At 41.4% G+C, this 26,562-nt stretch overlaps 1 protein-coding gene across 1 annotated transcript; it reads left to right on the top strand.

The window, feature by feature from the left end:
• Positions 1 to 434: 434 nt before the first annotated feature.
• LOC138887397 (uncharacterized) lies at positions 435 to 2,147 on the top strand. Its single transcript, XM_070169148.1, has one exon. It carries the CDS (start codon positions 435 to 437, stop codon positions 2,145 to 2,147), a length of 1,713 nt encoding a protein of 570 aa, XP_070025249.1.
• Positions 2,148 to 26,562: the final 24,415 nt, after the last annotated feature.

The following is a 26,562-nucleotide window of genomic DNA, read 5'->3' as shown; positions in this document are numbered from 1 at the left end:
AACAAATGCAAAGCAATTAAGATCAATATGAGCAAGGTAGTAATGGTTATAACCAAGATGATGGGTATGGTGAGCAAAGTGAAGAGGTTTTGTATGCCAACAACTATCAAGGATAACGACGTAATGCTCCAAATAAGCAATGGAGATCTCAAGGGAATAATCAGAATTGGGGAAACCAAGGCCAAGTAAATTGGAACAATAACAACAACAACTCCAACAATTGGGGGAACAACAATCAGAATTGGGGTAACGATAGCAATTGGGGTGGCAGCAACAATCAAGGGGGTTAGAATAATGGTAATCAAGGTAATCGGGGGCTGGGTTTTCAAAGGCATCCAATGTTTCAAAAACCAAACAATCTGCCTCTACTTCCGTCCCAAAGTCCTAGCTCATCCAACAATGAGATGGGATAGATTGAGTCAGTGTATGAGCAAATGATGAAGAAGAATACCGACTGCAATGCCCAATTGGCCCATAATACTTCTACCCACAACCTAGAGGTACAACTTGGTCAGATTTCGCAAGCTTTGAAAAATCGCCCTAAAGGGGCACTACCTAGTGACACGGTAGTAAACCTGAAGGGTGGGAACAATACCGGCCATGCAATGGTAGTGACCACAAGGAGTAGTAAAGGTGGTGAAACAAGTACCTCCAAGCAAAGGGAAGTTGTAAATGATGATGTTGAAGTGCAAAATAACGATGATCCAATAGTTGATGAGCAAGTGAGTGAAGAAAATGTGAATGGTGAGGTGAGAATTGATATTCATGACAATGAGGAGGAGACTCAAAATAACGTGAACCCGTCTAGGGAGCACGTGATAGACATGCCAGAAATGGTAATGCCTAAAGCCAAGGCTCCCTTGACAAGGCCTCCTCCACCTTACCCTCAAAGACTTGCAAAGCAGAAGAATGAAAACCAGTTCAAGAAGTTTATTGAGATAATGAAAAGTTTGTTGATCGATGTGCCCTTAGTGGAAGCTCTTGAGCAAATGTCGGGATATGCCAAGTTTATGAAAGATTTGGTAACAAAAAAGAGATCTATGGATTGTGATACCATCAAAATGACTCATCAAGTGAGTTTCATTGTGCACTCGATGGCTCCAACGCTTAAAGATCCCGGCGCATTTACCATTCCATGTACAATTGGGAGTGCGGATTTTGCAAAGGCATTGTGTGATTTGGGAGCAAGTATAAATTTGATGCCTTACTCCATATTCAAAACTTTGTGTATTGGTCAATCGAGAGCTACTTCAATGAGATTGCAAATGGAGGATAGAACAATGAAGAGGCTGCTTGGTATTATTGATGATGTTCCTGTCCGGGTTGACAAGTTTATTTTGCTTGCGGATTTTGTGATTATCGACTGCGAAGTCAACTATGAGGTGCCGATAATATTGGGAAGGCCTTTCCTAGCAACAGGGAAGGCATTGATTGATGTGGAAACAGGGGAGCTCACTTTCCAGGTGGGAGAAGAAAAAGTTATCTTCCACGTGTGCAAATCAATGAAGCAGTCGAATAGTACTAAGGTTTGTTCTTTTGTGGATCTGGTGACAGAGGTGATAGTTGATGACATGAGTGCCATGATCAATGTGGAGGATCCTTTGGAAGCTGTATTGTTGAACCATGATGTGGCCGAGGATAAAGGCTTGGTAGAGTATGGCAATGCCTTGCAACTAATGGGTTCTTACTCCTATGAGCCCCGCAAACTTTCCTTGGATTTGGAGAACAGAAAGATTCCACCGACAAAGCCCTCAATTGAGGAACCTCTCGTATTGGAGTTGAAGCATTTGCCTCCACATCTCAGGTATGAATTTTTGGGCCCTTGTTCAACTTTACCTGTTATTCTTTCTTCGTGCCTTACTAACGTGCAGGTAGATGCCACCCTTGAGGTGCTTCAAAGAAGGAAGAGGTCAATTGGATGGACTCTAGATGATATTCGGGGGATAAGCCTCGCCTTTTGCATGCACAAGATTATACTTGAGGATGATTCCAAACCATCCGTGGAACATCAAAGGAGGTTGAACGAGTCTATGCAAGAGGTCGTCCAGAAGAAAGTTATCAAGTGGGTAGATACTGGGGTTGTGTACCCTATCTCGGATAATTCATGGACTTCACCGGTACAATGTGTGCTGAAAAAGGGGGTATGACTGTGGTCACAAATGAGCAAAATGAGTTGATCCCCACTAGTACTGTCACCGGATGGAGGGTATGCATGGACTACCGGAAGCTGAACAAAGTGACACGCAAAGATCATTTTCCTTTACCCTTTCTTCACCAAATGCTGGATAGACTTGCTAGGTGTTCCTACTATTGCTTTTTGGATGGATACTCAGGCTACAACCAGATTATGATTGCACCAGAGGACCAGGAAAAAACCACTTTCACATGTCCGTATGGCACCTTTGCATTTTTACGAATTCCATTTGGTTTGTGTAATGCACCGGCTACATTTCAGCGGTGCATGATGGTTATATTTACGGACATGGTGGAGGACTTGTTGGAAGTGTTAATGGATGAATTCAGTGTTGTGGGTGACTCTTTTGAAGAATGTTTGGGTAATCTTGACAAAGTGTTCGCCCAATGTGAAGAGACAAATTTAGTGCTTAATTGAGAAAAGTGCCACTTTATGGTCTAGGATAGCATTGTCCTCGGCCATATGATCTCAAAGAACGGTATCAAACTGGACAATGTGAAGATTGAAGTGATTTCAAAACTCCCTCCTCCTACTTCTATCAAAGGAGTGAGGATCTTTCTTGGGCATGCAGGGTTCTACCAAAGGTTCATCAAGGACTTCTCCAAGGTGGTGAATCCCTTGTGCAAATTGTTTGAAAAGTATGCACAGTTTGTCTTTAATGATGAGTGCATGAAAGATTTTGAGCTTCTCAAGTATAGATTAACTACCACTCCCATCATTACCGCACCCAATTGGAGCTTTCCATTTGAGCTCATGTGTGATGCTAGTGACGTTGCGGTAGGAGCGGTATTGGGGCAAAGGGTGAACAAGATGTTTCATCTGGTGTACTATGCAAGCAAAGCTATGAATGATGCCCAGGTTAATTATACGATGACTGAGAAAGAGTTGTTAACAATTGTGTTTGTAATGGAAAATTTTAGGCCTTATTCTCATGGGTGCTAAGGTGATTGTTCATACTGATCACGCGGCACTCCGTTGCTTGATGACCGAAAAGGACTCTAAAGCAAGATTGATGAGATGGGTTTTGTTGCTTCAAGAATTTGACCTAGAGATTGTTGATCGGAAAGGAAGTGAAAATCATGTGGCGGACCATTTGTCCCTCTTGGAAGAGGAGAGGAGACCCAAAGATGGTCTCAAAATTAATGATGCATTCCTGGATGAACAACTCCTCTCAATTTCTTTGAATAGTATGCCTTGGTTCGCCGATGTGGCCAATTTTCTTGTGACCGGCATTGTTCCGAGTGAGCTCTCTTCTAAATAAAGGAAAAAGCTTAAACGGGAAAGCTTGGATTATTACTGGGATGAGCATTATCTTTTCAAGATATTTAATGATGGTGTGATCGGAGATGTGTTCCAGAAGAGGAGCAAATGAGTATATTGACGCTTGCCATTCCTCGCCCTACGGTGGTCATCATGGTAGGGCGAAAATTGCTTCAAAGGTTCTTATCTGTGTTTTTTATTGGCCTACTCTATATAAAGATGCAGGTGAGCTTTTCAAGAGATGTGATGAGTGTGAGAGAGCTGGTGGAATTTCCAAGAAGGATGAAATGCCTCTCACTACTATTCTTGAGGTCCACATTTTTTACGTGTGGGGCATAGACTTCATGGGGCCTTCTGTGAGTTCGTGCAGCAACACTTACATTCGGGTGGCCGTTGATTATGTTTCCAAGTGGATTGAGGTTGTGGCTTTAGCCAATAACAAAGCCCGGAGTGTGGTGGCATTTCTCAAGAAAAATATCTTCACACAGTTTGGCACTCAGTGATGGGGGTTCTCATTTCTGCAATAGGGCATTTGACACTTTGCTTGAAAATTATGGTGTCAATCACAAGATATAAACCCCTTATCATCCTCAGGCTAGTGGACAAGTTGAGGTCTCCAACAGGGAGATAAAGAGCATATTGTCAAAAACTGTCAATCCAAATATGACTAACTGGTCAAGGAAACTAGATGATGCTTTGTGGGCTTATAGGACTGCCTATAAGACTCCAATTGGTATGTCTTCATACCGGTTGGTAGTTGGGAAGGCATGCCTAAGGCCATGTGGGCTTTGAATCGGTTAAATCTTGAGTGGGATATTGCAGCAAATCTCCGAGTAGAGCAACTCAATGAACTAAATGAGTTCCGATTTCATGCCTATTTCATCTCGTCCTTGTATAAGGACAAGATGAAGTACTTACATGAAAAGTATTCTCGGAGCAAGGAATTCAAGGAGCGTGACTTGGTTCTCTTATTCAACTCTCGGTCACGACTGTTTCCGGGAAAGCTCAAGTCAAAATGGAGTGGCCCTTCTTTCATTTTTAGATCCCCTTGCTCCATCTCACTGGCTCTTTGGGTCGCCTAACATTCTCTTTTCACTAGGGACGGGAGTAATACTAAGGTTTTAGGATTCCACTACATATCTTCTAAAATTCCTGAATACCATATTATTCATATCGGAATGTACTATTATAGAGTGCACCATCTGAGTGTCTCACAAGTAGAACTTTTACCATGTTTGCAATATTCTTCAGAAATATTATCTAACACAAACAAATCATCCACCATTTTGGTTTACTTTAACCACAGTTGGATGCCGATATTTCATCCTTCTCTTAAACTATATATGTTAGCTCACAAAGGACATAACTGAGACGGGTGTGGCCAATTGTACATATCTCTGTTACTATTAAGGGTAACTCATAATGCTTATATTTCTCTACATGAATTGTAAATACTGATAATCTTTACTAACTTGATGCCTCGTACCCTTCTTCACCTTGTTTCTATTACCTGATGAAACTTATACTTTTAGCTTCAAATACTCCCATGGCCTGCTATTCGTGGGGTGCGTTAGATATTCCCATCCTAAGGTCTTAAGTAGGAAATTTGCATATCGGGTATGCATGATCTGATAGAGCCTCAAACTGGGCCATATCGTTGAGAACTCTCCCTCTAGTAGTGCCCTTACTTTCTGTTGTACTAGCCCTCTAGCTAGTGGTAATCTTTCTAATTGCAAATATCTCTATATCATTAACAAACATAAGTTTTGGCTCAAACTCTTATGAATATTTGAAAGAAGGGTAACAGACTTATAAAGGCCTTGTAGCTTCATGTTTATATTATGTAGTGCACAACACATCTATAAGCAATGCTTTACTAGATATGGCTCGTAGATTCCTTAGGATATAACAGCTTTGATACCAAGTTTGTCACGCCCCAACTCTATAGGCGTGGCCAGCACCCGATGCCATATTTGGCCCGAGCGTACCACTTTGTAACTGTGAACTCTGAAGGGGTAACTCTCAACCTAGGCCGATGAGGCCACCATGAATGTCTACAACCAGCAATACCAAACTAGCATGTACACAGGGCTGGCAAGACCACAATACTAATATACAAAATATATAGGACTCATCTACAATCCTTTAGAGATAATTGAACTGTATTATAGTCGGGACAGGGCCTCGACCTACCCATTAAACCTATATATATATATATATAATGGACTCCAGGGTCTAGACCGGGTAACTCCGAGGAAGTGGAGCTTACCAACCAAGCTGATGTTTGACTTTGTCTACTGGGAAGGTCTATCTAGTTGTCCATCAGGACATGCAGGCATGAAATGCAACCATATTTGATATCTGCTCCTGAGCTGGAGCAACTGGTGGCTCTACAGGTGCTGCTCTAGCTATTGTACGAGCTGCACCTCGGTCTCTACTGTAGACCCAGCCTCTCGCGACCCTAGCTGGTGGTACTGGTGGTCGTCCGCCCCATCCGATAGCACGTGTCATCACCATCTGTGAGAGAATATAACAATAAAAGTTTAGTTTCCAGAATCAACAAATCCGCAAGACAAGTATACAAGAAACTGAAGTTTTCCTAATGGTTCGGTAGCCTCTCGAAGATAAGTACAGATGTCTTCGTACCGATCCTCAAGACTCTAACAAACTTGCTCATGACTCATGAGAACTATGTAACCTAGGCCCTCAGTCGCATCTGCAGCTCCGTACTTGCATAATTTCCGTCACATGTGCGGCTTTAACTTAAGCCATGAAGTTCTGCTTCTGTAGAAACAAATGCGCATTTGCACTTCCACTCCTACAATATAGGAGCACTCCTACGCACTCGCTCTTGTGGACAACATCCGCTCTTGCAATCACAGACCAAACTGGTTGAATCCGCATCTACGACCAACTCCGCCGCACCCGCAGGCTCGCAGATGTGAAAATATCCTTGCATCTACGGTCATAACAAAGCCCATTCAAGGCCACTTCTGCGATGGACCCTCTCGCACCTGTGTGTCCGCACCTGCGGTCAAACCCTCCGCAGGTGTGATGACACCAGAACTACAGCAGCTTCAGCAATCTTCTAACTCCAAATTTGGTCTTGATTTCAATCTGATTCACATCCCTGGGCCCCCGGTACCCCATCCAAACACACCAACAAGTCCTAAAACGCGATAAGAACTTAGTCGATGCCTCAAATCACATCAAACAACATCAAGAACATGAATCGCACCCCAATTCAAGCCTAAACTAATGGATTTCCAACTTCTACAATAGATGCCAAAACCTATCAAAACCACTCCGATTAACCTCAAATTTTGAACACAAGTCATAAATGACACAACAAACTTATTCCAAATCCTGAAACAAAAATTCGAGCTCAGTAACAACAAAGTCAACTCTCGGTCAAATTTCTCAACTCTCCAAACTTTAACTTTTCCAACTTTCGCCAATTCAAGCCAAAATCACCCACGGACCTCCAAATTAATATCCAAACATAGTCCAAAGTTCAAAATCACCATACAGAGCTATCGAAACCATCAAAACTCTATTTCAGAGTTCTTTATTCATAAGTCAACATCCAATTAGCTCTTTCAACGTAGGCTTCTTACCTTGAGACTAAGTGTCCCAATTCATTATGAGACATCCCTGAAACCAAACCAACCACCCCGGTAAGTCACATAACAACAAACTAACATATAATAAATAATATATATGTGGGAATGGAACTGTAATACTCAAAGCGACAGGTCGGGTCGTTATAGTATTTTCCTGCACTTTTCAATGAAGATGAGAGGATAACTAATGCTCACAAGGTTTCCGATGAAATGACAGGAAGAGATCATGTCAAGGTAGTATATGTATTCATAAGAAATAAAATCAAGTTCTCTCTTATTTTATTTTGAAATGGGATGGTTGTTCCTATATAGGATCCACGAATAGGCTTGACTGCTTTGACTACTGTGAAGTTAGCTGGTCAGACAAATGATGTTAGATAAAAATTGATAGATTTTTCTAACAAATTTTGCTTGCCTAGATCCTCTAATAATATGAGGAGAGTGAAGGATACTGGATGCCAGTGATGTATGTATCCAAAGGTTGTGGATATTGAACTAAGAAATGTTGACTACTGGGGAGAAGCTCTAAGGATACTTTGCTACAAATTGCTTATGGATTGGGTGGAAGCTAGTATACTGCAGATTAGAAAAAGGAGCTTATTTGATAATGTTTCTGGGGTAAAAGTCACTGAAGTCACTATCGCTTGGGAAGATAGAGCCAAACATGTTCTTATAATCAAGATAAAAATGACTGCACTTATGTTTGTGTATACGATGAAATTGGAGGGTCCAATTCCTCATCATCGAGGTACCTCAGAAGATCATCTCGAAGCCTCAAAGCTACAAGGATATGGTCGAGTTTCCTCCCTCGAGGTTCGTTGATGCCCGACCTTGGGACAATGTTGACCACGGCTATGGTAGAAATAGGGAGTTCCCAAGGTACACGGCTAGGACTGACAAAGCCTAGTAGACTACCCTAACCCTAAATCAGGGTGTCATCTAGTTGTCCCATCTCTGCTTCTTTGTCATGAATGCATTTTTGTACTATGTTATGACTCGCCTCCTATATAAAGGGGATCCTTGTCATTTGTAAACCCATGTAGCTTCAGTTCCTCCATACGAAATATACAAGAACAGTCTCTCTGCTCTCTAACATATTCTCTTGATATTATTGCTTCCATTTACTATCTTCATTATTGTTCATCATTTATTGCTTATCATTGGCCATAAAGAGCCTTCGTTTATTTTATTATAATTGTTAGTCATACCTAGATCACCTTCAATAGCTAATAGCCGAGCTCCGTTATCGACCTCGAGGCCCCTAAATCGACAAGCTCGAGGCCCCGATTATTAACCCATCAGTTTGGTTATCACCTTATCCTTAACTCTTATTTCGTTTCTAAGTCTCACACACATATCATCATCTGCTTAACAACTAGCATAAAAATAGATCACGTATTTTTAGAGTCCCACAATCAAATTTAATTGTTATTACCATTTTCACGGTAAACCGTTTGGCGCCTACCGTGGGGCTAAAAATAATAGTGATTATTTTCTTGTTGGTTTAGCTGCACAATGCAAGTTATCTTTCACACTTTTTCTTGTCCATGATCTTCGATTTCAGGTCAAAATGTCTGACTTAGTAAACAATAATCTGGAGAACCACGGAGAAAATGGCGTAGATGTTCCAGGTGATGGCGTACCGCCACGAAACCCTGACAATGCGCCAGAACCGATCCACGTGGACGCGGTCTCACACGATGCTCAACACGTCGATGTAAGCTCCCACACTAACAGGAGCGTGCACCAAGGAGACTGACAAGAAGCTCAGGAAACCCCGGCTAAGGAAGAACGGGAGGTTAGCCTTCACATTATTTTTGAAATGTTGCAGGCACAACAGCTAGTGATTGCTCAGCTACAAATTTACCAGAAAACTCCTAGCACGGTAGCATCGGGGACTGCTCCCCCAGCCGAACAGGTACCGGAGAGATAGAGCAATAACGGGTCGATGACCGATCCCGTCATCGTAAAAGTGCTCGAAGACCTCTCCAGAAGGATCGAATCGGGCGAGAAAATGATAGAAGCCAACGACAAGAAGGTCGAGACCTACAACTCCAGGGTCGACTAAATTCCGGGCGCACCCCCGATCCTGAAAGGTGTGGATTCGAAGAAGTTCATACAAAGGCCGTTCCTAGAGGAAGTGGCTCTGAAACCCATTCCAAAGAAGTTCAGAATGCCAGAATTCCCAAAATACAATGAGACCTCAGACCCCAATGAGCACGTTACTACTTATACTTGCGCAGTGAAGGGCAACGACATAAAGGACGACGAGATCGAGTCTGTCTTACTAAAGAAATTCGGGGAAACACTCTCAGAGGGGGCCATTATGTGGTATCACAACCTAGCTCCTAACTCCATAGACTCATTTGCCATGCTGGTAGACTCCTTCATAAAGGCACATGCCGGTGCCATCAAAGTAGCAACAAGGAAATCTTACGTGTTCAAGATCAAGAAGAGGGAGAACGAAATGCTGCGAGAGTTCGTATCTCGTTTTCAAAAGGAATGGATGGAACTACTGCCAGTCTCCGATGACTGGGCAGTGCAGGCCTTCACTCAAGGTCTGAATGAATGAAGCTCGGTGGCTTCAAAGTAGTTGAAACAGAATTTGGTCGAGTATCCTGCTGTGACCTGGTCGGACGTCCACAACCGATACCAGTCGAAGATCAGGGTCGAAGACGACCAGCTAGGAGCCCCCTCGGGCTCAGTATACCCAAGCAGGCTTCTAGCGAAGGAGCCAAAGCCAAACAAAGAAAGATATCATCCATACACTGAAGACAGAAGGAATGCCCCGAGGCACAACCCACCTTACAACGATCGAAGGATAGACCGGGGACAGAATCCTTGGGACTCATCAATAGAGATGGATTCGATAGGAACACAGGGCCAACGGAGGCACCTCACTTATCAGAATACAACTTCAACATCGATGTATCAGACATCGTGTTCGCCATCAGTAAAATCAGAGATGCCAGGTGGCCCAGGCCTGTACAATTAGATCCTTCAGAAAGGAATCATAACTTAGTGTGTGAATTTCACAACACGCACGGCCACAAGACCGAGGATTTCCACCAACTCCGAGAAGAGGTAGCCCGACTACTTAACAAAGGTCACCTCCGAAAATTCCTCAGCGACCTGACCAAAAATTAGTTCCAAGAAAGAGAGGTGGCCAAGAAGAACGAAACAAATGAGCCACAACATGTCATCCACATGATCTTGGGAGGAATCGATGCCCCATAGGAACCTGTGATGAGAAGGACAAAAATATCCATCACCAGAGAAAAGCAAACTCGGGGGTATATATCCGAGGATGTCCTCACATTCAGCGAAGAGGACACTGAAACCTTGTCTCAACCCCACAATGACACACTGGTAATCTCTTTCCTTGCAAATATATTTCAAATAAAATGTGTACTCGTGGATCCAGGTAGTTCGGCCAACATTATCAGGTCGAGGGTAATAGAGCAGCTCAGACTGCTTGACCAAATAGTGCCTGCCACTTAAGTCCTCAACGGATTCAACATGGCAAGTGAAACAACGCAAGGAGAAATAACCCTCCCAGTCAACGTGGCCGGCACAACCTAAAATATCGAATTCCATGTTATCGAAGGAGACATGAGGTACAACGCCTTGTTTGGACGGTCGTGGATACACTGAATGAGAGCAGTACCATTCACCCTCCACCAAATGATGAAATTCCTGACAAAGGATGGAATTAAAACCGTCTACGGGGAACAGCATACGGTGAGGAAAATGTTCGCGGTGCACGATGTGGCACCAGCACCAATACCTCCACTTGCAAAAGAGCCAAAGTGTAATCAAACTACATCTTCGATTAAGCCCGATTAAACAAAGCAAAGGACCGTACTGCATCCTTATCACAAGTGACTGAGACATATCGGACCTCGAAACATCGCCGGCATATCCCGTACTATGGTATGACCATCTCCCTTTTCATTTTATATTTCACACAAACCCTTATGCAGGCGCCCGACCGAAGCAGTCAAAGCGCTAACCCAACTCAAAGACCTTAAGGTTTTAAAGCATCTGTTGCACTCTTTTCCTTCGACCGAGTTTTTATCCCGAAAAGGGTTTTACCGGCAAGGTTTTTAATGAGGCAACATCAATATGGTACCTTAGGAACACTCAACAAGTATTCAAGGCTTCTTTTGCAATCAACCTCGAATACTGTGAGGCATCCCCCTGGAAGGTCACCTACTCAGGGAAAGCCAAGACGCATCAAGTGGGGTCTCGATAGGAAGATAACATTCCAGGACTAACGGTCGAATGAAGCGTGTTTGTATAGAACAACTGAGCCCTTAAACAGCAAAGATATGTATGCTCACACCAAGTAATCAAAGAATACTCCACAAAAGCACTTTTTGCGTGTCAAGAAAGTTCGACTTTTTTGCCAAAAATGGCTCCAAAGCCAAAAGACGCCCGAAAGCTCGGGGACTAGCATCAACAACTCACAACAACGCAACCCCCAGGTCGGATCTTCGAGCTCGTAAGCCCTCAATGAGGCAACAGCAAGATCACAAAACGACTCCAAAACCAGAATACGACCCGAACACTCGGGGACTCGCATCAAAAACTCAAACGACCTCCAGGTCGAAAATTCCGGAATTGTAAGCCCTCAATGAGGCAATACCAAGTTTACAAATAATGGCTCCCAAGTCAAGAAACCCTCGACGACTCGAGGACTACCGTCAAGCACCACCTCCATCGACTTATCAAAACCTGAGGTCGTTAGGCCACATGCGGGCAGCCTCGGTCTTGTAAGACCTACATAAGGCAACAGCAATATCTGTAAGACCTCAAGCAAGGCATGAACAATACTTGTACCAAGTATCCAAAACTGTAAGACCTCAAAGGCATGTAAAACTTGTAAGACCTCACTAAAGGCATAAACCCGATCAAAGTTTTGGCTATGTATAGAACTTGTAAGACCCCTAAAAAGGCATACCCTCGATATAGATACCGAAACTACTTCACTTAATATCAAAAATGGCTCTGGCCAAGCACAAATGACTACGGTCATAAGGCTGTACTAGCTAATCTAACGCGACTCGAGGATGCCCGACCGTCGCTACAAAATCACAGGCCTTCAATTACTTCGAATCTACTTCAAAAAGAACCGGTTAAATAGGCTACCCTCGACATAGGAAAAAGCGCTTCGACCATGTCAGCTATAAATCACAGGTTTTGAGATACTCAATCTCCAAGCCAAACCTCTCGAGGTGCTCGATCATCACCACAAAATGACTCCTAATCGAGGTTCTTCTTGAACCGTCGAAGAGTCAGACAAGATTATTTCAAAAAGTCCTTAACGAGGGAAACCAAAGTCTATAAAAGGTCGTTTTGACCCAAGGCATAAGAGACATTGTCACCAGCCACCATAAAAGGTCGCTTCGACCCAAGGCATAAGAACCATTGTCGCTAGCCCACATAAAGGTCACTTCGACCCAAGGCGTAAGAGCCATTATCGTCGGCCCACACAAATCCGAAAACTTGAGGGTCGAATGAGCTCGAGTCGAAACCCGACTCAGAGACTAAACCCAAAATAGTGAACTATATATGCCTAAGGGCAAGGCGTAAGATCCATTGTCGCTAGCCCACATAAAAGGTCGCTTCGACCCAAGGTGTAAGAGCCATTGTCGCCAGCCCGCACAAATACAAAACTTGAGGGTCAAATGAGCTCGAGTCAAAACCCGATTCGGAGACTGAACCCTAAACAGTTAACTAAAATGCCCAAGAGAAAAAGTGTAAGAGCTCAAACGCTAGCTTACACTAAAAGGTCGCTCTAACCCAAGGCATAAGAGCCATTGTCACCAGCCCATCTAAAAGGTCGCATCAACCAAGCGCGTAAGAGCCTATGGGCCAGCCTAATGAGCCCCAGGGCCATATCATGAATCTAAAGATTCCTACCAACTCAAAGACTAGTTCACCTGGCCAAATTCGAGACAAAAAGAGATACAAAAGAAATAAAGCCACAAGGTTTTCTTTTATACACATATGCGAAAAAACGCAATCTCCATTTACAAACATGCTTTGAAAATGCTATATACAGATGGAAAAATCTACGCCCCCTGGGAGCAACGGCCTACCGGCTTCATCTTCGCTTTCCTCAGTGTCGGACAGAAGTAACCGAGCATCATGCTAGTCCGCCCTCATTCGTGCCAACTCTTCCGAGAGGACGAAACTCCTAGCATGGATCTCCTCGAGGGTCTTTCTTCGAGACTTGCAATGAGCATATTCTTCAATTCTCTCTTCACGGTCGAGGATCCTTCTCAGCCCAGCTTGAGCATCGGTAGCATCCTTTAAATAGATCGACATCTCCTAGTCATCCTTAGTTCAACTCATTACGACTTCATCCTGGGCATCAACGATCTCAGCCCTGACCTTAGAAAGCTTGGGCTCCAGCTTCGTAATCATATATGTTTGAACCAAAGCATTATTACGAGCTAAGCAAAGTTGAGCCTCAAAAGCGGGAACTTTAGCCTGAGCACTCTTCCCCTCTAAAGCCTGAGCCTTCGCCCGAGATTTTAGCCCATTATGCTCACGCCTGGCTTGGCCAGCTTTATCCCGAAGGCGCTCTAGGGCCTCCGTCTTTTTCTTCAACTGAAATAAACGAAGCGTTAGCCTTAGAAGCTAGAAGGCGGAATGCACGCTCACCTGGGATAGAAAATTACCTGCTCCTTCAAATATCTCTCATAATTCAAGCTCCGGCTTACCTCATGCCGCAAGTATACCAACTCGACTTCCTTTTCATTGCAAAGGAGCCTAAGGGATCTCTCCTCATCTAGAGCTTTCCACAGCCTGGCTTCACGACAAAGAAGCCCGGACGTAAGCTTGTCGAAGGCCTGCAAAAGAAAACCCAATAAGGAAGAGAAAGCGCGGAGCTCGAAAAACCTGTATCGAAACTCACCACGAAGTGAAGCTGCTGGGCTTCCTCGAAGGTCGAGCGTACATCTACCAACCTAGATCCCTCAGCTCTGAAAGGGTCGACTCCGGTCGAAGCACGGTCGCTTGGAGTATGCGACCCCGGGTTTCTAGTATCCCTCGAATTATTATCGACGGAAAAAGAAGGCGACAGCAACAGAGAAACCATCTTTCCAGAACCAGGAACCACGGATGCGGCAGGCTCGGACGATGCTTCTGCTCCGGAGCCCCAGTCCTGTTTTGCCTTGCTTTGAGCGCCATCGCCCTGTAAAAGCATCTCTCGCTTATTGTTGTCGTTCTTTAGCCCGGAAGCTGGAAACCCTTCTCCCTCTCTAGAGAAGCGCGACCTTACCTTGGAAGGCTCTCCAATGCCTACAACAGCAAGATTAATACGCATAAAGGGAAAATGCCTCTCCAAATGAAGGAAGGGAAAGGAAAAAATAGCACAATACGCAGCATGATGTTTTGCTTCCCATCTACCCCGGGACAAAGCTTGCCACTTTTGCTCATCGCAGTCAAGTGGGTCGCCAACTTCCAAACCCAATCCTGCAAATCAGGAACGTCGCCCGACGCCCATGAAACCGCTGCAGAAAAAGAAAAGAAGGCACGGTTAGGAAACCAGCTTTCGCCATAGACAAAACTGAGAAGGCACAGAATGCACCACTTACGTGTATAGTTCTATTCCTCAGTGAATGGCATAAGCTCCTCGGGGATAATGTCATTGGTCCACACTCGGACGAAGCGACTCATCCACTCCCGATCTCCATCTTCCTCATCATCAACAACGAAGGGCGTGGTTGATCGTCATCGTAAGGTTAGTAGACCTCGATGATGAAAGGGTCGGTATAGTTTGATAAGATAGCTAAGCGTAAATTCAAGCCTTGCCTTCTCCACAAAGAGCCCCACTATCAACACTATCCGCCAAAATGACGGGTGAATTGGGGCCAAGGTAACCCGGTACTTTTGATAGAAGTCAAGCACAGCCCTGCCAAGGGGGACCAGCATGAAGGGATACGTGAACACATTCAGAAATCCCCTGGCACGGTCCGTAATACCATCATTCGTAGAAGGTACCTGTAGTACCACCCTTTCTCCCATCCACAGTCTCCCCTCACTGACTCAAGGTGTCCCTCTCTTATCGAAAAAATAAATTCCAAGGTATGCTCCCGTTAGCCCTGAACATTGAGGCACTTTTCTGGTGAAAAGTCCCCTCTAGAAGCAGAATGCTCCAAGCCAACAAGGCGAGAACCGGGGGCGAAACTCTCTCCTCCCTGCCAAACGGATCCTAATGTAGCAGTCATAACTATAGCAAAATTGGAGAACTAGAGCAGGAATTTAGACCAGAGTGTCAATACCGAAATAATGAAAAGCCTAGCGCAGGAAAAAAGTGTAACCTCTTAGAATGGTAGAATATCCAAAAGGGCGGGAGCTGCCCTATATATACATGGAAAAAATGGCAACGATCCGCCTGCCTAAAAGGCGAATGGCATCATCGCCAGTCCCAAGGTGGTACCCGACCTCGAGGACCTCCACCAAAGAGAAGTTAGGCTCTAAGAAGCTAACAAAATCATCGTAAGTCCTGAGGTAGTACCCGACCTCGAGGACCTCCACCAAAGAGAAGTTAGGCTCTAAGAAGCCAACAACATCATTGCAAGTCCCGAGGTGGTAACCGACCTCGAGGACCTCCACCAAAGAGAAGTTAGGCTCTAAGAAGTCAACAACATCATCGCAAGTCCCGGGGTGGTACCCGACCTCGAGGACCTCCATCGAAGAGAATTTAAGCTGTAAAAAGCTGATTGCATCATCGCCAGTCCTAAGGTGGTACCTGACCTCGAAGATCTCCATCGAAAAAAGTTAGGCTCCAGGAAACCAATAACATCATTACAAGTCTCGAGGTGGTACCCGACCTCGAGGACCTCCAGCAAAAGGGAGTTAGGCTCCAATGAAATAAGCATTTAAACTCCACCCAGTTGGGCTTGATCATGGGGTATCATCTAAATTTGGGTAAAAACTCGTTCGGGATCTATTTACAACACCTTAAGACTACATGCGCTAAGTTCAAGACAAGTTTCCAGATGCCCCGAGTTAACCCTCACTCGGGGACTGCTCTCGAAAGCCTAAAGGCAGTCTCCATTCTTGAGCTTTCGAGCGAATCCCCCCTCGAAGATTATCGCAAGGTCTAAAGGCTATGTCTCGATTTAGGGGTTCGAAGCCCTACTCATTCGACTCAAAGTCGGGGTCCCGACAACCCGAGCTTATCAGTCCAACTCGGGCTCAACATTTGCACCAACTGATGGGGTCATGTACTTAGATTCTACACAAGCATAAATAAAGGGAAAATAGTATGCATCAGAGACAAATTGAAGGAACATTTTTCATTTATAAGCATTCGATTACAAAAGCCCACGAGGGGTCCTTACATATGATTACAAAAGTCCACCAAGGGTCCTTAAATAGAAACAAAGAAGCAAATAAAGGTACATATGCAAGAAAAGCCTAGAGTCCAAATATTTCCCCAAGCCAAGAGAAATCAGCCCCATGCTTCATCGTCCCGAAACAACAACGACAGTAACAACAACAACAACAAAATGGTGTAGTCTCGCTCGACAAAAGAACGTCCAGGAGACAGGTCGTGGCATGGCTGATAGAAATGCCACCGTATGACCTTAGACATGGTGGACGACAATGGATAAAGATGGTGAGAAGGAAGGGATGGATATATATGGGAAGACACCTAGGTGAAAGGTTGATCCCAGGAGGCTCCCATTTATAGAAAGGGAGGCAGCATAACCGACGGTGCCACTATTGCCCTCAAAAGACGTAACGGCACGCACATTTAATGCATCCTTGGGAGCTGAACTGGCAGCGACATTATAGCTTTGAAGAATGAGAAATCGTAATGCTTTGAATGATCCTGGAGAAGTGAAATGACGGGACGTTTCGATTATCACAGAGGCTTGCATCATTGATATGACGTCATCGCGGGAAGTTTGAAGAGTCGGATGTTAAAATCATTTCTTATGGCTCCTCTCTAAGAAATACGGGGACTATCTGTATACGGTGAAATCGAAGGGTCTAATTCCCCGTCATCGAGGTACCTCAGAAGATCATCTCGAAGACTTGAGGCTACAAGGATATGGTCGAGTTTCCTCCCTCGAGGTTCGTCGATGCCCGACCTTGGGACAATGTTGACCACAGCTATCGTAGAAATGGGGAGTTTCCAAGGTACACTGCTAAGACTGACAGAGCCTAGTGGACTACCCTAACCATGAATCAGGGTGTCATCTAGCTGTCCCATCTCCGCTTCTTTGTCATTAATGCATTTCTGTACTATGTTGGGACTCCCCTCCTATATAAAGAGGATCCTTGGCATTTTTTAAACACATGTTGCTTCAGTTTCTCCACATTAAATATACAAGAACATTCTCTCTGCTCTCTAACATATTCTCTTAATATTATTGCTTCCATTTACTATCTTCATTATTGTTCATCATTTATTGCTTATCATTGGCCATAAAGATCCTTCGTTGATTTTATTATAACTGTTAGTCATACCTCGATCACCTTCGATAGCTCACAGCCGAGCTCCGAAATCGACCTCGAGGCGCCCGAATTAACAAGTTCGAGGCCCCGATTGTTAACCTATTAGTTTGGTTATCACATTATCCTTAACTCTTATTTCGTTTCTAAGTCTCACACACATAGCATCATCTTCTTAACAACTAACATAAAAATAGATCACGTATTCTTAGAGTCCCATAATCAAATTTAATTGTTATTACTATTTTCACGGTAAACAGTTTGATATGGTTCCGATGGCATTCTACTACAAATGGTAAATGGTTCATAAACTTCAAGAAGCTAGTTTTGGACTTTTCTCCGGTATTATAATGACTTTTGTACTTGGAGATTTGTTGAAAATGGACGATTATAGAAATCTGGTTGTGGCCTTATCTGAAACTACAGTCGTAGAGGGAGCAAGGCTATGTAGTCCTTCTGTTGTGCATATTGATTTTGTCTGTCCAGGTGCAATTATTCTAGCATATAGCCTTGTTTACATTGGTAAATGAGGACTCTCCTTACACTTAATAGTGTTGTCCATGAAGGAGAATGTGTTACTGTGAGACTCAATTTTGCAATTTGCATTGCATGATGACTCAAAAGAAATAGAAGCAATTGGTTTTTGTGCACACAAATGGTCAGTGAATGGGTGTTCTCAAAGGAGGAATTATTCATGGCTAGAAATGTGTCTACTGCTGCTGGAGCAAAGGTTTCTTTAGAAGGATATATTTCAACATCTCTACAACTCCAGCAATAGTGCATTATGGGTTTTTAAGTTACAAAGAGCATCTCTTAACCATGAACTCTATTAGTCATGTGAAACTGTGGGATATTATTGGAGAAACTCCTAATCAAGAATACAAAGAGGTTATAATTGATAAGGAGGTGGGACAAATACATCCTTGCAATCTATGTCATATGTGGTTATTTGATTTTATCCTCATTATTTCAATGTATTCTTGTGCTCTTAACTTTGATAGTAGACTTGAAGATGGCAAAGTTACATGGTTACAGGAAACTCACAGAGAGTTGATAGTTAATTCGTCAACTAAAGGTAAAATTATATGAGGTACATTTATTCTAGTGACATGTTGGGAGGTTGCATTTGCGAGTAGTTTGATTACAACATCTAGAGTTGAGGTGATTGGACTACATATTTTTTTGTCAAACACCAATTATTCTGCTAATTTATGGGATGGAGTTGTGCATGGTTTGTATTTCACTTTTGACGTAGGTGGGATATCGACTAGCCTAGAGAACCAAGCTATTGGGTTGCATTTCCAAAAATTGCAACATTTAAAAATTTTGCACCAGCACACATATAGCTTCACTGGATATGTGACATCATTCTTCCCTATTCCCTCATGTAGTCCAGCATATGGAAGCAAATGCAGCTCTAATGATGTTCATATTGTTATTCTGTTGGTGAAGAAATGTCATGACCCGGATTTTTCACCCTCGAGAGTCGTGATGGTGCCTACTGGTGAAAGCTAGACAAGCCAAATTATTCTAATTACTTAACCTTTTCTATATTTTAACTGTTATCAGTGATGAGTAGATATCATACAAATAGAGGAAATAATTAGGCAAAAGACAAATTCTGATAATTTATCTTAATACAAACTACGGAAGTCTAAATACAACTCTACCCAGAATTTGGTGTCACAAGTTCACAGACAGTCTAAGAATACTACATACAAAGTCTGAATGATAAAAGATACACTGTTTTTGAAATAAATAAAGGAAACAGGATAAAGGAAAGATAGGAGGTGACGCCAAGGCCCGCGGACGCCTGCAGGACTACCTCGGGTCGCCTGTTGGACTAAAGACAGCAACCTCACTGCGGTCCAAACGCTTCGGTACCAGTATCTACGCACAGTGCAGAGTGTAGTACCAGTATAACTGACCCCATGTGTTGGTAAGTGCCTAGCCTAACCTTGGCGAAGGAGTGACGAGGCTAGGACCAGACTACCAAATAAACCTGTGCAGCTAAATCATAAACAGCGGAAAAATAACAGCAGATAATTATAGTTAAAGATGGGAGGGGGAAAACATGCTTCGGGGAATAACAGATAACAACAGAATATCAAGAGGAATATAAAGAAAGTAAATTCCAATTACTAACAAGGATAAGGAAAACAAATGCAGAATTCACTTTCATTTCACATCTTGTTGCAGGCATGCAACCCGATCCCATTTCATGTATCTCGTTGCAGGCATGCAACCCGATCCCATTTCATATATCTCGTTGCAGGCGTACAACCCGATCCCATTTCATATATCTCGTTGCAGGCGTGCAACCCGATCCCATTTTATATATCTCATTGCAGGCGTGCAACCCGATCCCATTTTATATATCTCTCACTCCCATTTTATATATCTCGTTGCAGGCGTGCAACCCTCTCCCATTTTATATATCTCGTTACAGGCGTACAACTGGCTCCCATTTCATATATTTCTGTGGTGGCGTGCTACCCGATCCTAGTTACAAATCAACAACAATTACAAAAGAATCCCGGCAAGGGAACAAAAGCAATATAACAACATCCCGGCAAGGGAACAATAATATTTCAACAACATCTCGGCAAGGGAACAATAATATCAAAACAAACATTCCGGCAAAGAAACAATAATATGACAATAACATCCCGGCAAGGGAACAATAATGATAATAATATGTGAAGCGTAATAAACCACAACGGAGTCATATCAATTACAATACAAGACTCACGGGCATGCTTGACACCGACGTATAGATACTCGTCACCATGCCTATATGTCGTACTCCACAATTAACACGTAGCAAATAAGACACGACTCCTAATCCCTCAAGCTAAGGTTAGAACAAACACTTATCTCGATGCCACGAACACAATTCAAGTCTCAACTATCGCTTTACCTCTTGATTCAACTACCAATTCACTCATATCTAGCCACAAGTTACTTAATTACGTCAATAAATGCTAAATGAATCAATTCTAATGCATGAAAATAAGTTTTTCAAAGTTTTACCCAAAAAGTCAAAAATTACCCCCGGGCCCACATGGTCAAAACTCGAGGTACGAACCAAAACCCGATTACCCATTCCCCCACGAACCCAAATATATAATTTGTTTTGAAATCGGACCTCAAGTCGAGGTCCAAATCCCCAATTTTTGAAAAACCTAGGTTCTACCCAAAACACTCAATTTCCCCCATGAAAATCATTGATTTTGAGTTGAAATCACATAAAAAGATGTTAAGGATTGAAGAAAACTAGTTAGAAACGACTTACAATTGTTTGGAGAAGAAGTTTTCTTTGGAAAATCGCCCAAGAGAGTTTATGTTTTGAGAAGATGTGAAAAATGGTTGAAAATGCGTCTAAGTATGAATTTACAGGTCTCTGATATCGCAATTGCAAATTGCGAACCCTTCAGAAATTGGGATGTTGCATTTGCGACCCAATCATCTTTCTGGTCATCTTCGCATTTGCGAGAGACCATTCGCAAATGTAAAATCGCATTTGCGAGAAGACAGTCGCATTTGCGACTAAGGCTGCCCAGGTCCATTCTTCGCATTTGCGAAGCGTGCATACCTGACCATACCAGCTGAAAACTTGCAATTTTTTCAAGTCCAATTCTACTCTGTGGCCTATCTAAAACTCACCCGATCCCTCGGGCTCCAAACCAAACATTCATACCAACTTAAAAATATCATACGGACTTGCTCGTGCATTCAAATCACCAAAATAACATCAACAACTATGAATTTTGCATCAAAATGATGAAATTACTTAAGAACTTCAAATTTTCCAAATTTCTCAAATAAGGTCCGATTCACGTCATTTCAAGTCCCTTTCTTACCAATTTTCACAAGCCCGACTCAAATCATATATAAGACCTGTACCGGGCTCCGAAACCAAAATACGGGCCAGATACCAATGGTTTCAAACATAAATTCTTTTCTTTACTTCATAATTAATTCAACAAAACAATTTTTTTCAAAAATTCATTTCTCAGGCTTGGGACCTAGGAATTTGATTCCGGGCATTCGCCCAAGTCCCATATTTTCCTACGGACCCTCCGGGACCGTCAAATTACGGGTCCGGATCCGTTTACCCAAAATATTGACCGAAGCCAACTTAAATTCATTTTAAAGTCAAAATTCATCATTTGTTTTATAAATTTTCACATATTGGCTTTCCGGCTACGCGCCCGAACTGTGCACGCAAATCGAGGTGATGCAGAAAGAGATTTTTAGGCCTCAGAATGCTGAATTCATTTCTAAAATAAGTGGTCATCACAAGAAACTTGCATTATACCTTCTACATAAGCAACTAGACAACTTCTATTGGTCTATGCTTAACATTAATGAAGAGGAGCATTGTTTCCTTGCTATGAAATTGAGTTACTTGATTGCTGCAACTCTTGAAATTCAAGGTCTTCCACATCAATTTCCTTTTGATCCAGGCGGCTCCTTCATCGTGTTCTGTTACTTGAGTGATTCTAGAACAACCTTGATATTTCTACACCAAATGACTATACAATCGAGCTAGAAAGCATATTCCTATTGCCTGTGAGTACGTGATTTTTGCCTCACGAAACTACTCCAAAATAAATGAAAAAAAAAATCTCTTTACCGGAATTCTCTTAGTGTGCAATTTTTAATTTATGTGGCATTTGTTAATTATTTGTGTTTTGTCCGTAAATGTTTGCTTTGTTATAATTAAACGAAAATAAAATAAAAATACATGTTGCATGCATATTTAGGATTTAGTTATGCATTTAAGAATTGATTAAATTCAAAGAGAAAATCACAAAAATATGCATTTATCTTATTTCTCGTCATTTAATTATGTCATTGTGTGATTAATGTTTTGTCTATGTGTTAATATTTGTTAAAAAAGTAATTAATATTTTTTGTTTGGGTAATTTTCGTTTTTATAATTTTAATTAGGATTTTTATAATTAGGAATAAAATTAGGAAATGAAAAATAGGAAAATAAGTCATAAATCAGGCCTGGACCGAAATCCAGGCCCAAACCAAATTAACCCCCTCACAGCCCAGTCCAAACAACCCCATGTCCGATCCAATTCAACCACACAAAACGACGTCGTTTGATCATTTTTATCAAAGCCGTTGGATTAAATCAATCCAATGGCTGAGATCCCATACCCTTACCCATAACCCTTTACCCGACCCATTGCCCCGATTCAGCCCGACCCCAACATTAAACCAAACGACATCGTTTGGCTAAATGAACTGATCCTGACCGTGTATCATGCTTGATCTAACGGTCAAGATCAATCCACCTTTCCCCTATATAAACCCCAAATCTATACCCCGGCCCCCTAACTAAGCACCCCCCCGTCTCCTGTTCATCATCGTCTTCAGACGATACACACCAAACCCTAGCCTCCCTAACTCTCCATGGCTTGAAACCCGGCGGCAACAACGCCGCCGGTCACCACCTTAACACCCCTGAACCCCCTGACCATCCTCTTTACGGATCTGGTATTAGTTTCCTTCGAATCAGACCCCAATGTCTCGAATCTTCGATTGAAGGTTGGTCTGAAAACACAACCATCTCTGATGGTCTCCAAATTAACACCATAGTTCCCCTGTCCTTCCTCATCATGAATTTGTTAGTAGCATGGTTCGAATCCTCCTGGAAATACTCGAATCTTCATTTGAAGATTCGAGTGAAACCTGACCCTATCCCAACCTACCTCAAACTCACACCAGTTATCCACCTGACCCCCTCGTACCTAGAACACCATTGGTTTGATTCGAATATACCTAGAAATGTTCGGATTTGAGATCGAAGAATCTGAAACCCTAAATATTTCCAGTCATGGAATTTGCCCGAATTAAATGAGGGATTGAGGTCTAAAAGACTTTAATCGAGGTATTCTCAATTGAGAATACTTCGAATAAAGTCTGTTCAGCCTCAAAAGGTCCAAATCCAAGTTGACCCTGTGTCTGTGTGAAATTGAAGATTCAGAGGTATTTTCTATTTCTTTTTGTTTCCTACGTGTATAATGTTGCCTGTTTCAGTAGCCTGTGTAATTTTTCATGTTTGTTTTATTTGATTCTATGATTCTGTCTCATACCTATTTATTTGATCAGAATTATAGCATTGTCTTTGTTGGTTGTGATTATTTACAATATGTGTAATCGACTCGTTTAAGTTCGTCGATTAGTTATATTATAAAATCCTGTTTCTGTTAATGTTGATTGCAACAACTTGTTTATAGACTGATTGTTGACAAATGTTGTAGATAGTCAGTTGACTAATACTCGTCGATTAAATCATCTTTGTTTGTAATTCAATAAGATGTTGTGTATGATTGGTTTCTGGGCAGTAAGTTTCAGGGCATTGTCAAAATACTGACAATATCCCTGCATTCATACCTATTCTAAATTCAGTTTAAATTATTCTGTTGAATTCTGTGTGATGTTATTATAATGTTGGTTTTAAATTTAATTCTACAAGTGTTGATAGATACCATTGTGTTAGAAGGTTGCATTCTCAGTTAAGATTCAGTCCAGAATTTAAGAGAATTGGTTATAGCCGTTTAAATCAGAAAGCAGTTTGATAATTAAGTTTGAACAGATTATAAAATCTGTTTTGTTTAGATTCTGATTTTTGTATTAAGGGCAGTAATAACAGTAGGATTTCAGGGGTATTTCTGGGATAGAAACAGTAGGAATAATATGTTAGTATTAGTGTGTTATAGTGGAATGTTAGTGGCTATTAATTAATGTAATAATGGGAAACAAAGGGTAATAGGATGTGCTGAAAATCAGGAAAAGGTTTGTAATGGGATTTAAAGTAGTAAAAGCAGATTTTGAATGGGATTTTCTGATTTTGAAAAGAAAGAAGGGGTCCAGGTAGCACTTAAGGGAAGGGGGCAGACCTGTATTAAGATAGAAGAAGGGAATAACTTATATAAGAGGGGATTGGGACTGATTTAAAGCAGATGAGAGAAATGGAGGACATCAGAAATTAAGGGAGAGGGAAGAAGAGAAGGAGGGAGAATCAGATAGAGAACAGAAAGAAAGAAAGAAAGAAAGAAAGAAAATCAGAAACAGTAAAAAGAATTCTACATCAGAAACTAGTATTGAGGCTGATTTTCTGAAATTAAGAGCTTTTCATTTTCCCTTTTCTAAAGTCTTAAAATCAGAAATACTGTTTTTCCTGGAATCTGTCCGGATTTATTTGATCCTATTGTTCAGTTTAAAAATCTGAAATTTCTTAAAGAGTACTGCTATTGTGCGTCTGGGTTTCACGGGTCCTGTTTGTCGCTTAAATCTGTTGAAACATTGGCATTTTCTGCTGTTTTGATGCTGCTGCTACTGCTGAAATTTACCTCTTCTACCCTCATTTCCAGGTATATATCTTTAGACTCATGTTGTGGAAAGCTTCAACATTGCAAAATGAATGAAGTTTGGAATTACAATTCTGTCTTCTACTCATCTAAGTTCTTTAGTTTAAATTTCAGTTTTGTTTCATGTTGGTTAATATAGTAGTATGCTTGACATGATAATTATTAGTTAATCATTCCCTTTTGAAGTTCGTATAAGTGTTGTAATAATGTTATCTATTTCAGAATTTCATTAAAGTATAGTTATGATTGAATTGTCAAGATAGGGAACATGGCATAAAGTTGGCCATTAATTAAGTCTTGTGACATTGCTAATTAGGTATAGAATAGTATGGAAATCTCAAGAAAATACATTGTTAGCATATTTTGTTAATTATTTGGTTGTGGTTTAAGGCTAGATGATGTTGGTTGCATTTTGTTCATATATGGCGTAATAATGGTTATGTTTATAATCAAAAGTCGAAAGATGCATTGATAAAATCCGTTATGTTCACAATGTTGGAATATGGTGAATGGTGTAGGGGTATATTCATGTTATATGTGATATCGTCTTATTAAGTCAACAGGTAGATTAGCTCTTTTCTTAATAACAAATGGCTTAGTTATTTGAATGCAATCAGCTCATTTCTTAAAAAAAATGTAAACGATAAGTCAACAATTTTTTATAACGTGTAAAGTTAGTGTTTGCCAATAGTTCACATAGGTTGAGAATAAAAATCGTTTCGATTATGTATATCCCAAACTCGATCATAAGTAGAATTAACCAAAATAATCATGCATATTGGATTAAGAACAGATGATGTAGAAGGAGATTAGGCTCATAAATTGTAACAATTTTAAGAATGTAAAATAGCATTCACTACAAATAAAAATAATAAAAATTCTTCGAAAACATCTCTTCCTTTCATAAATAAAATTTTTCTTTAGTTTCATACGCAATTCACTTTTTGGGTATACACATATTGTATTTACGAGAAAAATGGTAGTATTAATCACACGTTGTTTATTTTTACTCTTAAAATTTGAATGGATCGGAGGAATATAATTCACACGCGAAAAAATATAATTAGCGGTCAACACTTAATAAATTGTGAATTCTTTTCAAAGAATTTAAGGGCATCTCAAATAGGGATTTTTCATGATTTTCACATAAAAATGTATGGATGTAATAAACAATTTGTGGAAAATCTATACTACCATTAAGAATATTTTGCGTGATTAAGGATGCGTTCGCATAACCTGATTATATTTCTAAAAGCAATTCGGATTATGCGTTCGCGCAACTTCGAGCGAACATTTAATAAAAAGAGAGTTTCTTCGGAGGATGTTAAATTAAACCCGAGATGTGCAGTTCACTATTTCATCATACAAGAATAACGATGTTCTTAACTTTATTTTTCGAACATAAGTTTATTCTTATAATAAAAATAATATTATCGATCTTATTGTGGACACGTATGTGTGACACGATTCTTCACGTTTATAAAAATATATAACACGAATATACGTACATGTGATTCGTTTCAAGAGAATCTTTAATTATAAACAATCTAAACAGAAGCGGTAACAAAATCATGCAATGAAAAAATGTATTTAGTGAAATCGAGATAATTGAGCC

The sequence above is a fragment of the Nicotiana sylvestris genome, chromosome 3, assembly GCF_000393655.2.
Source record: "Nicotiana sylvestris chromosome 3, ASM39365v2, whole genome shotgun sequence".
Taxonomy (NCBI): domain Eukaryota; kingdom Viridiplantae; phylum Streptophyta; class Magnoliopsida; order Solanales; family Solanaceae; genus Nicotiana; species Nicotiana sylvestris.
Note: the sequence above shows the minus strand (reverse complement) of the source record. Positions and strands in the feature narration are given on the sequence as shown.

What these genes read in the sequence shown, in the direction of transcription:
- LOC138887397 (XM_070169148.1), top strand. Translation starts at nt 435, where the DNA reads ATGATGAAGAAGAATACCGACTGCAATGCCCAATTGGCCCATAATACT.